The sequence below is a fragment of the Thermobia domestica genome, chromosome 3, assembly GCF_964235325.1.
Source record: "Thermobia domestica chromosome 3, izTheDome1.hap1.1, whole genome shotgun sequence".
Lineage (NCBI taxonomy): Eukaryota > Metazoa > Arthropoda > Insecta > Zygentoma > Lepismatidae > Thermobia > Thermobia domestica.
In genome coordinates, this window is record NC_137456.1 from 219,204,371 (window position 1) to 219,218,074 (window position 13,704).

At 36.1% G+C, this 13,704-nt stretch overlaps 1 protein-coding gene across 1 annotated transcript in view; it reads left to right on the forward strand.

The window, feature by feature from the left end:
• Positions 1-13,704, forward strand: part of LOC145680968 (heat shock 70 kDa protein 4L-like) — an 873,295-nt gene that overhangs the window by 791,011 nt on the left and 68,580 nt on the right. Inside the window, exon 15 of the mRNA XM_081752186.1 lies at positions 1,619-1,795. Coding sequence (XP_081608312.1) covers positions 1,619-1,795 — 177 coding nt within the window. The remainder of the gene's footprint in view (positions 1-1,618; positions 1,796-13,704) is intronic.

The following is a 13,704-nucleotide window of genomic DNA, read 5'->3' on the forward strand; positions in this document are numbered from 1 at the left end:
ATGTGTAATTCGTATTTTAAACTTGATTCTTTGTCAAAGGTTTCGTAAAGGCAGTGAAAGCAATTTTATCGTAATTCTTATCTTCAATGTTCTCGTTCGGACTAAGCGAAATTTAGAAATTACCTCCTATCGATTTTCAAAATACAAGAGTGGAACCAAATACACAGCGAATGCATAAGAGCATCACTTCAGTAAATCGTATGGAATAGCTTCAGAAAAATGCGGCAAACCGAAAAGCATCTGGTTTCTTTTGTGGCTTTTTATTAACAAAGACAATACGAGAAGTAGTAAATGAAATGAAATTTAGTTTAACGTCCCACCATTATGCCCTCTAGGCTAAGGAGACAGAATCAGTAGTACACAGGGGCGTCATTTCAGACTTCGCTTGAGAGGGGCAAGAGCATACCCGACACAAGACTTTCACGTTTTTACTAGTATATTAGTAGCCAATCGATTAAAGTATATGTATTCCTCAAAGTCTTGGGGAGGCAATTGTTCCCTCCTGCCCCCCCCCTTAATGACACCCCTGGTACTACACAGTAACGCGTGTTGATAAACTTATACGTCTCTCGTCAACAGGATGATGGACGACTTAATTACAATGAAGATATTCTAACGGTTAAGTTTCTGATGCTCTCAAAATCTCGAAATGTTAGGAAGAATGTGTAAAAAAAACATTCTTACAAGTAAATTATAAAACAAATAAGAACTTGGTTATTTTACTGTTTGCAGAATAATGTATTTTAAAGAATGTGGTACAGATTGTGCCAGAAGTAAAAGAGAAGCAAAAAATCGATTACAGCTTATAGACACCATTAAAGTGAAAGATTTTTCCAGGTAAATAGAAGTGCGTGTATATACTACATTTAATGTGAAAGTAATTTCTCAAATTCACATGATTACTATGAACATAAGTAATCAGTAGCATCCGAAGTGTTAACTGTTGTTTTTCTTTCAAAAATTCGACTATCATTACAGCAGTTAGAAATGTGTAAATTCTATTCTTCCAAACATCAAACATCAGCAGTTCCTATTTGACCCCAGTATGGGGCCAATATTACTTTCATAGTATTGTTACAAACTTAGTAAAGTTAATGAAACGAAACTATTTTTAAAAATGAATTAATCTAATTTTAGTTTGTAAATTGATTCGTATGCTGAAGATACTTAGTATTTGATTATAAAACAGTATGAAGATTGATACTCTTTGTTTAGTGTAGTTCATAATCATATTGTAGTAAACATTACACTACTCTGAATTTACACGTTACCCAAACATTTATATGGACATGTGTTATTCGAGATGTTGGAAATCATATTTTAGCGCAGAACGGAATGGACTTTTGACAGTTTCCAAGTTTCCTTAAACAAGTTTCAATGTATGAGTTCTGAAACTTCCTAAATTAATTCAGATTTTATTAATAAATCAGTAAAATTCGGAACCGAAGTTGCCTGAAGGAGTTGTGCAGATTAGTGAATAACTATAGCTCTTGAATAGAAAATAGCTATTTTCATTTTTTGAATAAGAAACAAGATTTCACATTTCTGATTAAATAGTCTATTTGAGTTCCCTAATTACTTTTTCTGACCAAAAACAAATAATTCTATATTGTTTTAGACCTAGAAGTTCTGCACAGAACCACAAGAAGGATGAAGCTTCCGGAACGAAGGGAGAAACAACTAAGTACAGAAGTGTTAATAAGAAGGACAACTACCAACCACCAGTTACTTCTAACGCTACGAAAGATGACGACATAATTTCGAAATTAGAAAACGGGCCTTACTTTCGTAAACGGTAAGTTATTAATGTTATCTTTCTGCTACCTAAAAGAGATAATTATGGTTATGTTTTGTGTTTCTGTGAATTAGGCAGCATTACGATGAACAAGAGACTTAATTAAGATATGCATATATCATATTGAATGAGTATTCGTTATCGTACGTGAGTATGTGATTGGGGCTGGCGAGTAATAATGACATACACGGACGGAGCAAAAGCAAATGTTGCAAGTGGCATTATTGCACAAATTGCACTTATTTGGAATATGGTCAGTAAAAGCTATCTTGAATTCCGCCATGCTGCATATCACAATATTTTTTATAAGACTTAAGGCATGCATATTGCTATAAATGAGAATTTGAACTCATTTTTGACCCATCGACATCCGTTTATGAGATAAGGTGTGCAGGGTTTGACAAATGTATTTGACAGAAAAAAGTATCGTGACAGAGCAGTAACGAAGAGACGCGTGAATGGAGGAAAAGCAAATGTTATATAAGTTGGTATTGGTGTAAAACCTGCGTTGTATGTATATCATGGCAGTCATCTTGAATTCTGCATATTGTATATCATACTATATTTTTAAATAGAAAGAAGTATGTAGATCACATAGATTTAAGCTAGAATTTTCCTACAAACGAGAATTTGAACTCATATTTACAACCAACATTCGTTTACGAGACAGCGTGTGCTACGTTTGATAGAATTACCGATTAGTGAAAAGTGAGTTCAGATTTTCATCTCGGGAGAGATTCTAGCTAATAGATATGTTTCACATATCCTTTCCATTTAAAGAATATTGTGATATTAAATGTAACGGAATCCAAGATGGCTGCCATGATGTCCAGACTTTCAGTAAATGTACCAGTACACACTTGCAATCTGTTCCTTTCCTCTGCTCATGTGTCTCGTTATTAATTGCCTGTTCTACCTAGTAGATACACATGTCAAATCTAGCACACCTTATCTCGTAAACGAATAAAGATAGATGAAAAATTATATATATTCGCATTTGTGGGAAGATTTTAGTCAATATTAGTGTCTCACTCATACAAGTTCTATTAAAAAAAATGTGTGATATCCAATATGGCGGAATCCAAGGGATCTGTCATGAGGTCCATACCCCATTCAATGCAGTTTCAGCATCAATATTCACCTGCGACATTTACTTCTCCTTCGTACACGCGTATCGGTATTACTGTTTTGTCGTAATACTTTCAACTAATCTGTATACAGATCCACATCTAGACCTATGTTCTTTCAATACAAATAAATCAGGTACTGTCCACAGAACCGAATATATATATATATATATATATATATATATATATATATATATATATATATATATATGGTGTGAATTGTGAATTGTTGGAGAATCATACTTCTAAGATAACAATGAAGAAGAGTAAAGATGTCGCCACACAAATAACTAGTACAGAAGATCTGAAAGAGGGTACATATGAGAACAAGGAACAACAAATAAACAAGGTAAGAATCGTGGAAAGTGAGAATAATAAATCACTAGAAGCTGCTGAAGCGGAAGGCAGAAACCAGGATAAGAATAAAAATCTTAGCGATCTTCAGGGAGGTGAAAGGAAGGAACTCTCTGACATCACAAAAAATAAACATCCCGGAATTTTGGGAATTTTTAAGAGAAATTGGAAGAAAAAGAACACGAATAAAGTCAGTCGTAATACTACGTTGGATTCTGGAAACTCTAAACGCGAAGAACGAGAAGCCCAGAAAACAATCATGAAGATGGGAGAAGCTCAAAACAGCAGCAGCTGTAGACAGTCTTCAAATCAAGATGGACAAGAGAGGATTAACGGAACAAATAACACTGATCCTGCAAATATATATGATAACTTTGAGTTAACATTAAAACTCTCCAGATTAGAGCAGTCTGCAATTTTAAGACTAGCCTTGAGACATATAATTTGCAATCTGAAGGAAAATGGAAATCAGATAGTCTTTCCTTTCTCACAAGACGAGGATGAAATGGAATTAAGTCTGAATAACTTGCCTACAAATCCAAGACAACTTCTAGAGCTTGTAGACATGGCTTATGCAAGAAGGAATTTAAATTTAGACTTGAATAGAGTTTATATACATTTTGTACGACTCTACGGCCGCATTATATACAATCACAAAAATGACTGGCCCAATTGCTGGGTTAAAACCTACCATACTTAAGTTTTATGGATAATAACCTGAGAATTTTACAACTAAACACGATGCGGTCAGAGGTCGTTATGGAAGAAATTATTCAAACAAGTATAGAGTGGAAAATTGATATCTTATGTCTACAGGAACCCTATTTTAAAAATGACGAGTTTGAAACTCCAAATTTTAATTATAGAATAATAAGAGAAGATAGACAAGCACTTGCCTCAATAATAGTTTTAAACAATGAGCTACAGATTTTAAATATTGTACATTTTTCAAATAAATGGACAAATTGTATACAAATAAAATATGGTTTAATAGATTTTTTATTGATAAACTCTTACTTTCAGTATTCACATCCCATAGAACCATATATAGAAAACATAATGTCAATTTGTAATACATACCCAGAAAAAAGACTGTTAATATGTGCAGATGCAAACGCTAAATCAACTTCTTGGAATTCCAACGTGTTGGATGAAAGAGGAGAAAAGTTGGAAAACATGATAAACGAACTAAATTTAATTATAATAAATCAGCCTAATAATCCACCGACATACAGAAACAGGAATGGAAACGAGACGAACATTGATGTAACACTTGCGTCTACAAACTTTATAGAGGCCATTGTTAACTGGAAGGTATTAGACAGTGAAACAACGAGTGACCACCAAATAATAAGATTTGATATAACTAAACCGGACAACAGCATTAGAAGACTTGATGGGCATGGTATACCTTATAAGATAAAATGGATCGATTGGGAAAAGTTAAATAAAGAAATTCGTTTGCCAGACTTAAACTGTGTTAATGAAAATCAACTAAATGACAAAATAAAAGAAATAGGTAATTCAACGTTGGAAGCAGTTAAAAAATCAATAAAGAAAAGGAGTAAAAACAGGTCAAATGGTACAACCTATTTTTGGAATTTAGGTCTACAAGTGTTAAAAAGGAAATTAAGAGCAAGAGACGACAGTACCAAAGGGCACAAGATCCATATTTAAAGGATATAAGATTAAATCAATATCTTGAAATTAAAAATGAATATAAAGAAAAACTTAAAATAGACAAAAATAAGGCATGGTCAAATTTTGCCAGGGAAAAACTAAGCATGGACCCATGGGGTATGCCTTATAAAATAATAACAGATAAAGTACAACCGTCCTTGGTGCTGTCTACTATGAAAAAAGACGACGAAACATACACAAACGATATGAAAGAAACAATGGAATACATAATAGATACGTTACTCCCCAATGACGACCCATCAACAGACAATGACGAAAACAAGGAGGACAGGGAAAACTATATCAACTATAATCCAGGTGAACTCTTAAATCTAGAAGAAATAAAAACTAATAATGAGGAGATAGAGGAAATTATAAAGGATTTAAAAAGTAACAAAGCGCCAGGACCAGATGGCTTGAAATCCGAAATTTATAAAAATTGCAGACAAAGTTGGGTACCATACTTGGTCAGGTTATATAACAAATGTATTGAATTAGGTTCATTCCCAAAAAACTGGAAGAAAGCCAAATTAATCATATTGCAGAAACAAAAAGCTGGTACGATTACCTCTCCCAAGTCATATAGACCAATATGCCTCTTGGACATTTTAGGCAAAATACTAGAAAAAATAATAGCTAAACGAATAAATGCTAAGCGAGGAGACTTAAGCAAGTGTAAACTACAGTTCGGCTTTAGAAAAAATAAGGGAACGACAGACGCAATAAATAGACTTTTGGATCTAATAGAAAGAGCTAAAGGTATAGGAGGAAAGTACACTCTCGTAATTTTTGTCGATATTGCTGGCGCTTTTGATAACTTATGGTGGCCGGCCATGTTTAAAGAATTGCAGAACGTACAGATTGACGCAGGTATTCTACGGTTAGTCAAAAGTTACTGCACAGACAGAGAAGTAACTTATTCATCTTCTAATATGGAAATAAGAAAAAACATAACAAAGGGATGTCCACAAGGATCTATATTGGGACCTCTGCTCTGGGACATCATGTTGCAACCAGGATTAAGAAGCATAAATAACTTAGAAGAAATAACTGGCTTAGTGGCTTACGCAGACGACATAGCGTTAATCATAAATGGAAAAAGCCGAACGGAACTAGAAGCAAGGTCAAACCTAGTTATGGAAAAATTATTGAATTGGTGTAAACTTACAAAATTAAATATATCTCCTGACAAAACAAAATACATGTTAGTTAATGGGAAATTGGAAAGAAATCCTATTATAAAAATTGGTATTAAGTCCATTTCCAGAGTAGAAACTTTTAAATATCTTGGCATATGGTTGGACCAGTTGCTCAACTTTGCAGTCCATATAAATAAACAAAAAGAGAAGATAATCGGAATTGCAAATAAAATTTTTTATATAATGGCAAGAGACTTTAGACTGTCGGCAAGGCATTGTCTAACATATTACAAGGCAATATTTGTAACAATCGCTGCTTATGGCTCAAGTTCTTGGAGCCACAGACTATTAGAAAATGTTACAATAAGAACAAAGGTAGATAGTATTCAAAGAAGTATTTTAATAAGAATGACCGGGGCAATGGGTACTACACCTGTGGAAGCCCTACAAGTTCTTTTAGGCATAGAACCCTTATATCTATCAATACTGAGACAAGCAGGTCGATATTGGCTGCAAAAGGGCAACCTAGTAAAAGTGGAAAGAATATTTAAACACAGAATTCTCACGAGGGAGGAAATGGACAATTATATAAGGAGGAAATTGCAGGAAACTTGGACAAATAGCACCAAAGCCCGAAGATTATTTAATATTTTTCCTAACATTGACGAAAGATTAGAAATGGGAGATCTTCATTTTAATAAACACATGACACAATTTTTAACCGGACATGGACCATTCAAAACTACATTTTATAAATTAGGACTTTTAGATAATGACGTATGTGATTGTGGAAATATCCAAACACCCGATCACATAACCTTTTACTGTGAGAACATTACTTTGTTCGAAGATGACCACAATATAAGAGCACATCTAAGAAACGATTTTGAACTAAATGGAATACAGGAAATAATAAGAGACAAAGAAAAAAAGACTAAAGCTTTATCAGTCTGTGTAGCAAAATATTAGAAATAAACAGAGTGCAAATAAGCCTTGACTTGGCAAGAAGAAGAAGAAGATAAAATTTCTGCATGTCTAGGGAAGATCATAAATATAGCCAAACAATCTTAGTCTAATAACCAAGTCCTTGGTGTTTTGTGTGTGTGCGTGTGTTTTTGTGTCTTTATCAGTGTAGTGTAGTAAGGGAAATGTAATGGTGTAGTTGTAGTATTTCAGTGTTTTATGGTGATCTAAAGTAGAAATATGAAGTGCAGAGGACCGTGTAAAAAAAGTAGATAAAAACTGAAATGCGGAGGACCGCCAAAATTAGGAAGTCTATAGGTACAGTAATACAGGTGAAAACCAAGTGTTATTAATAACTATAATAGAATAAGGTTTAAGGTGAAAAACCTAATAGTCATACAGGTAATGAACTAAAAAAAAGAATAAATGAAATGAAAAGAAAATAGTAAAGTTGAATTCAATTCATAGATAATTCATACAGGTGAGATCACCTATGTTAGTCATGTTGTAATTGTAGTGTTATGAGTACTGTGTGTTTGTAAATTGTGTTGTATCTATGTTATCATGTATGTATTAAAAATGTTTCTCTTTTATTTCCAGAATAAAGGATACGCATATAAGAAGAAGAAAACTAAGACCTGAGATAAGCATTTTAGGACTCAGGTCATAAAGCCCCACCCCCTAGCACTTGGGTATACAAAACGAAAAGAGAGATGAGAAAAAAAAAAGGAGAGAGATTATCACAGAGTTAGGGGCAGATGCGTCTGCTGGTAAGTCCGTAAGAAAACGGCAAGAGCAGGGGTAGTGGAGGAATTTAAAAAAAATATATGGTGTAAAGAAAGGTTGTTTACAACGCTTGGGAGGTGATTCTACAGATGAAAACAAGTAAAAATGTCTATGTAACACATTGTCCATCTCGGCCTCCTAACAGAGTTACGGACGTCCAAAAGGGTGTGAAAATGAACTTTGAAGGCAAATTCTGGCAAAATGACAAGAGATACAAGGGCGGTGTTAGGCCGCCCACACAGCTCTCAACATGGATTATTTAAAGATACTAAGATTAGATGTGTACAAGGCGAGCGCAAGGGATTCCCCAAAGGATGCCTCACTTTGCCCTCATAACGTCCGCGACATGCTTCGCATCCTTTGGGGAATCCCTTGCGCTCGCCTTGTACACATCTAATCTTAGTATCTTTGAATAGTCCATGTTGAGAGTTTGTGTGGGCCGCCTAACACCGCCCTTCTATCTCTTGTCGTTTTGCCAGAATTAGCCTACAAAATTTATTTTCCCACCCTTTTGGACTTCCGTACCTCGGTTAGGAGGCCGAGATGGACATTGTGTTACATAGACAATTTTACTTGTTTTCATCTGAAGAATCATCTCCCAAACGTTGTAAACAACCTTTCTTTACACCCTATATATATATATATATATATATATATATATATATATATATATATATATATATATATATATATATATATATATATATATATATCGGGCTTTTTAAATTTGGGAGCCTTTTGATTCGGGCCCTTTTGACGTGGGCCTTTATATCCTCGTCCTTTTGTCTGGGTCCTTCTGACGTGACACCTGGTCATCATTCTACATGCACGACCAGTTCACTACACATTTTTGAAGATAATAAATGGAAAATTTATTTCAATCTACATGAAAAATGCATATCGCATTATAGTAGAGTGCTTGGAATCAAATAACTGTACATTGTGTGCAAATTCAAGGATATTATTCGTTATAGTCCACCAAAAGTCCCGGAACAATGCACCATAAATTGCACATAAGTAGTCAATAATGTAGCGCGAACATAACTAGCCCTTAATTGGTGACGTGAGGTCCCACGGACACCGAACACCTTTTTTTTTCTTCTCCCTCTAGCAGACGATTGATCTTGAATACCTGCCACTCCTAGTGCCTTTCTCGCTTGCAATTGGCTACAAGTAGCTGTAGAGTTCGGATGTCTAAGCGCCACGGTTACGTTTCATTGCAGTTAGTGAAGTCCCAGGGACCACACGTCACTAATTGTGTTACTATTTTGTTCGAGGGTAGTGTTCATGAGTTTAGTTAATTTTGAGTGTTAATGTTCCTTTCAGCAGCGAGGCTATATGAGACTTGGACCTACTGATCAACGTGGAATCCGAACTATATGAGGTCCTGCCGGGAATCGAACCCGGCTCTCCCACGCCAAAGTCGAATATGCTAACTGCTTAGCCACGAAGGAGCTCGGCAGTGTTGATATTTTATTTATTTTGAAAACTTTATAATCACTTGTTCTCGTTAAATATGTTTGACAAACCTGGCCCATCTAGTGTGAATGTGTATGATTCTATATTTACAGAAGAAAGTTAATTACATTTTACATGTTTCATATCAGAAAGTGAAAGTGATGCAGTGAGTAGTAAGGTAGAACAGACCTTTGGAAAATTGGCGAAGCTAATATATACTTCAAAAATTTCACAAATTTGTAAATGTTTTGCCTTCCATTGACAATAATTTTTAGGAGTTCGTTTATTATAATTTGCATATCAGTATCAATGTAGCCACATATAAAGCTATATTTATTTACCAGATTGCTTAGAAAACTTATACCAGATTGCTTTAAGCACGTTATATCCATGCCCATTGCTATATTTCTTTATTATATGTATGGTGTATTATACCCTATAGCTACAATGTAAAATTAAAACAAGTTTGTGTTTCAAAAGTAATTGTGCTTCTTTTTATATTTAATAATTAGTAAGCGGTCCCATGGACCTCACGTCACTAACTATGTACTAAAAATTCACTACACCAGTTGAGGGCTAGAATAAAAGAATCATTCCTCAGTAGCTACGTCCGGACTACCATATCCAGAACACAGCATTCTTTAAACTAGCGCCACATTTTATGCCGAATTTGCTTTCTGATATCACAACATATGTAATTCTACTTTACGTGATGAATTTTCGTTTACAATTTTCAATAGAGAGAGAATACAAAAAAAGAGGAAAATAAAATGGAAGTACGAGTAAAGTAACCATATGAAAAAGTTAGTTTGAAAACCTACAAATAAAACAACATTTTCAAGTGTTCTTTTCTTTGCTGACATTTATCGTGATAACAGCCTGTATATTGATTCTCCAAATCAATAGAATGATTTGTTTCTGGAAATGTAAAGACTTGTACTCAAATCTAAAGTCCACGTTCATCAAAACTAGCTAGAAAAGAGACGTTTCAACAAATCATACCTACTATATATTTATTTCCCGGTAGTAAACATTATCCATCTACCTATCTATAGGTTGGACCGTTTATTTTGATATGCCCTTGTGACTTTTAAACTATTAGATAAAAATTGATGAGATTTTGTGCCATGCAACAGCCGAAAGGGGGCATTAAATGATATACTCTGTGACACCACCAGGTTAATAGTTTTAATCCAACATAACGTTACATTTTCCAAATAGTACTGCCTCAGATTATTAAATATTTCAAATCTACACAGAGAAAAATCCGTTCTCCGGACAGCGGTATGTTGTATCCTCGTCGCCAAAAGTGCCTTTACATCGCCGTGACGGGTATGTGAGCGCGCAATACTCTAAGGAAGGGATGGTTGCATAAGAATTTGTGATTAATTTTGAAGAGTTTTTATTTTGACTAGGGAAATAACGTAGGTATAGAGACTAAAGGCACAGATTTCAAGCATCAGTGCAAGCATCAGTTTTTCAATCTATTGCCTTATATGTTTAGTTAAACACCACAACATCTGTCACTGATAGCGTAGATCGTCTTACTTTTTAAAATTGCCATTTAGCTTATTTGTCCAAGCATTAATCTCCAGACATGATGTAGAGAGAAGAGAAAGAAAGAGATACAACATCTGTAAGATTTATGTAATTCACTAAGGAACTACAGGGAACGACTGAGCTAATTACTGCTACTAGCGCTTTTCACTCTTCAGGAATTTACTACGACATGTTTCCTAAGTCCTAAATCTGTGCATGAATTATATCATTCGCCTCACTGTAATTATTTGGGAATGGAAACTGATTACGCTTAACATGAATATGTTTCGCTGTCGTAAAGCAAGGACAGTAATAAATGTAAATAAGGTTCTCATTATTATATAAAACACAGAAGTATTTATTCCGTGTATAGAACAATATAATACAGTAAGTAAGCAACATCATAATCACTTACGCTCGCAGGATTTTTTCCAAAGGGAAGGGGGGAAGACCGATATAGAAATCTTTAAGTTTTACGTCCCACGTGTAAGCCGGTTAGGCTAAGGGAGACGGTGATGAGGAGTAATGAATGAAATGGCGGAGTGAAGAAAGTGGGAGGAAACGGGAGAACTCCGAGAAAACCCATGCACACGGTGTTGGTCTAACACAAAGTTCAATTGGCGTGGGCTGGGATCGAACCCGGGACCCCAAGCAGCAGAGATGAACACTCTACCACTGAGCCACCGCTTCCCCTGAGTCAAACGGCCCCGCGTGAAAAGGGCCCGGATCAAAAGTCTCCGCAACAAAAGGATGCTAGTCAAAAGTCCCGAATCAAACCGCAACTCAACAAAAGGGCCCGCGTCAAAAGGGGCCGAATCAAAACGCCACTCATAACAAGAGCCCGGGTCAAAAGGGACCCACGACAAAATGACCCAAGTCAAAAGGCCCTGCGTCAAACGGGCCCGTGTGGGAAAGGGGTCCGTTACAAAATGGCCCGAGTCAAACGGCGCTGTATCAAAAGTTTCAGGGTTGAAAGGGCCCGAGTCGATAGGGAACGAATCAAAACGCCTTTTATTAAAAGAGCCTGGGTCAAACGGGTCCAACGACAAAATGACCCAAGTCAAAAGGCCCTGCGTCAAACGAGCCCGGGTAAAAACCCATGCAACGGTGTTTGTCCACCACAAAGTTCAATTGGCGTGGGCTGGAATCGAACCCGGGATCCCAAGCAGTAGAGGTGAACGCTCTACCACGGAGCCACCGCGGCCCCTCAGTCAAACGGCCACGCGTCAAAGAGCCCCGGTCAAATGGTCTCCGCAACAAAAGGGCGCGACTAAAGTCCCGAATCAAAACGCCCCTCATCAAATGGGCCCTGGTCAAAAAGGGCCGAATCAAAATGCCGCTCATAACAAGAGCCCGGGTTAAAGGGTCCCTCGACATAATGACCTAAGTCAAAAGGCCCTGAGTCAAACGGGCACAGGAAAAAAAGGGGCCCGCTGCAAAAGGGCCCGAGTCAAACGGCCCCGGGTTCAAAGGGCCCGATTCGAAAGGAGCCGAATCAAAACGCCCGTCATAAATAGAACCCAGTCAAACGGGTCCCACAACAAAATGACCCAAGACAAAAGGACCTGCGTCAAACGGGCCATTGTCAAAAATAGGCCCGCTATAAAATGGTCCAAGTTAAACGGCCCCGCGTTAAGCGGGCCCGGGTCAGAATGTCTCCACAGCAAAAGGGCCCGAGTCAAAAGGCCCGAATCAAAACGCTCCTCATCAAAAGGGCCCCGGTCAAAAGAACTCCACAACAAAAGGGCCCGAGAGTAGTTTGTTAACGCAAAAATTTGGGATTAGGTAGCGATAATAAACATAACAATTATAATGACTGTCTGCATTTTTGTATTACGTTACTATACTCAGAATTTTTGCGAAGAGTGTTAAGGAATGACAACCAATGTCAGTAACAGAGGCGACTTTTGATGGAAGTTACAATCTTAAAAATTTACATTTTACGAATGTAATCCACGAGAACTGCGCAAATGTATGGTGGAATTTCATTTACGGTGGAAAAAAATTAATGGTCTCAAAACAAACGTTCAAAAAAGAAAAAAACAACCACTTTTTGTTCATTGTTATGCAAATTTAATTATTATTATTATTACTTTTTCTATTATTATCATTAATAATAATAAAAATATACAAGGTCAGTGGTAGCCCATGCTTTCAAACTAGAGATGCAAGGGCTCGGAAAAAAACCGGCTTTTTTGAAAAAAAACTCGGTTTTTTCTGCTTCGCTTTTTTGCTTCGGAAATTTTGGGCTTTTTGGAAAATTCTGCTTTAAATTGATAAACCAGATTTTGTTTCGCTTCTCTACAACACAAAAAGTCATTTAATTAGTGGTTGATGCCGATAATAATATAAAACCTCGAAAATAAACCATGAATTTCGAAAAGATATTTCAAACAGTTTTACTTCTCAACATATTTACATTATAAATTCCAAAGGATTAACCAATGTATATAATAAGATTTTTTTAAACCTCCTACATACAAAAGTAAGCAGGGTTGGCAAGAGCCATGATTGTTTTTGAAAATGCCAAAAACCCGTTTTTTGGGGGGAGTTTAAACTAGGCTTTTTTGGTTTAAACCAGGTTTTTTTTGGGTTTAGATATTTTGCTTTATGTATTTATATTACATATTGACAGAAATAAATTTGTTTCGCCTTGGTGTTATTATGCAACAACGGGGTTATGCTGGAAGAGGTCACATAAGCTTAAAGAAGTCCGGTCAGTAAATTTCTTAAATTGAGAAACTACTGCCCTAGCCATCGGGAAAATCCCGTAATTACTCTAAATGTAAAACAATAACGGAACAAATCCTGTTATTGCTTTGCATGTAAAATTTAAAGGTCAACGTATCATAATCAGTACGCT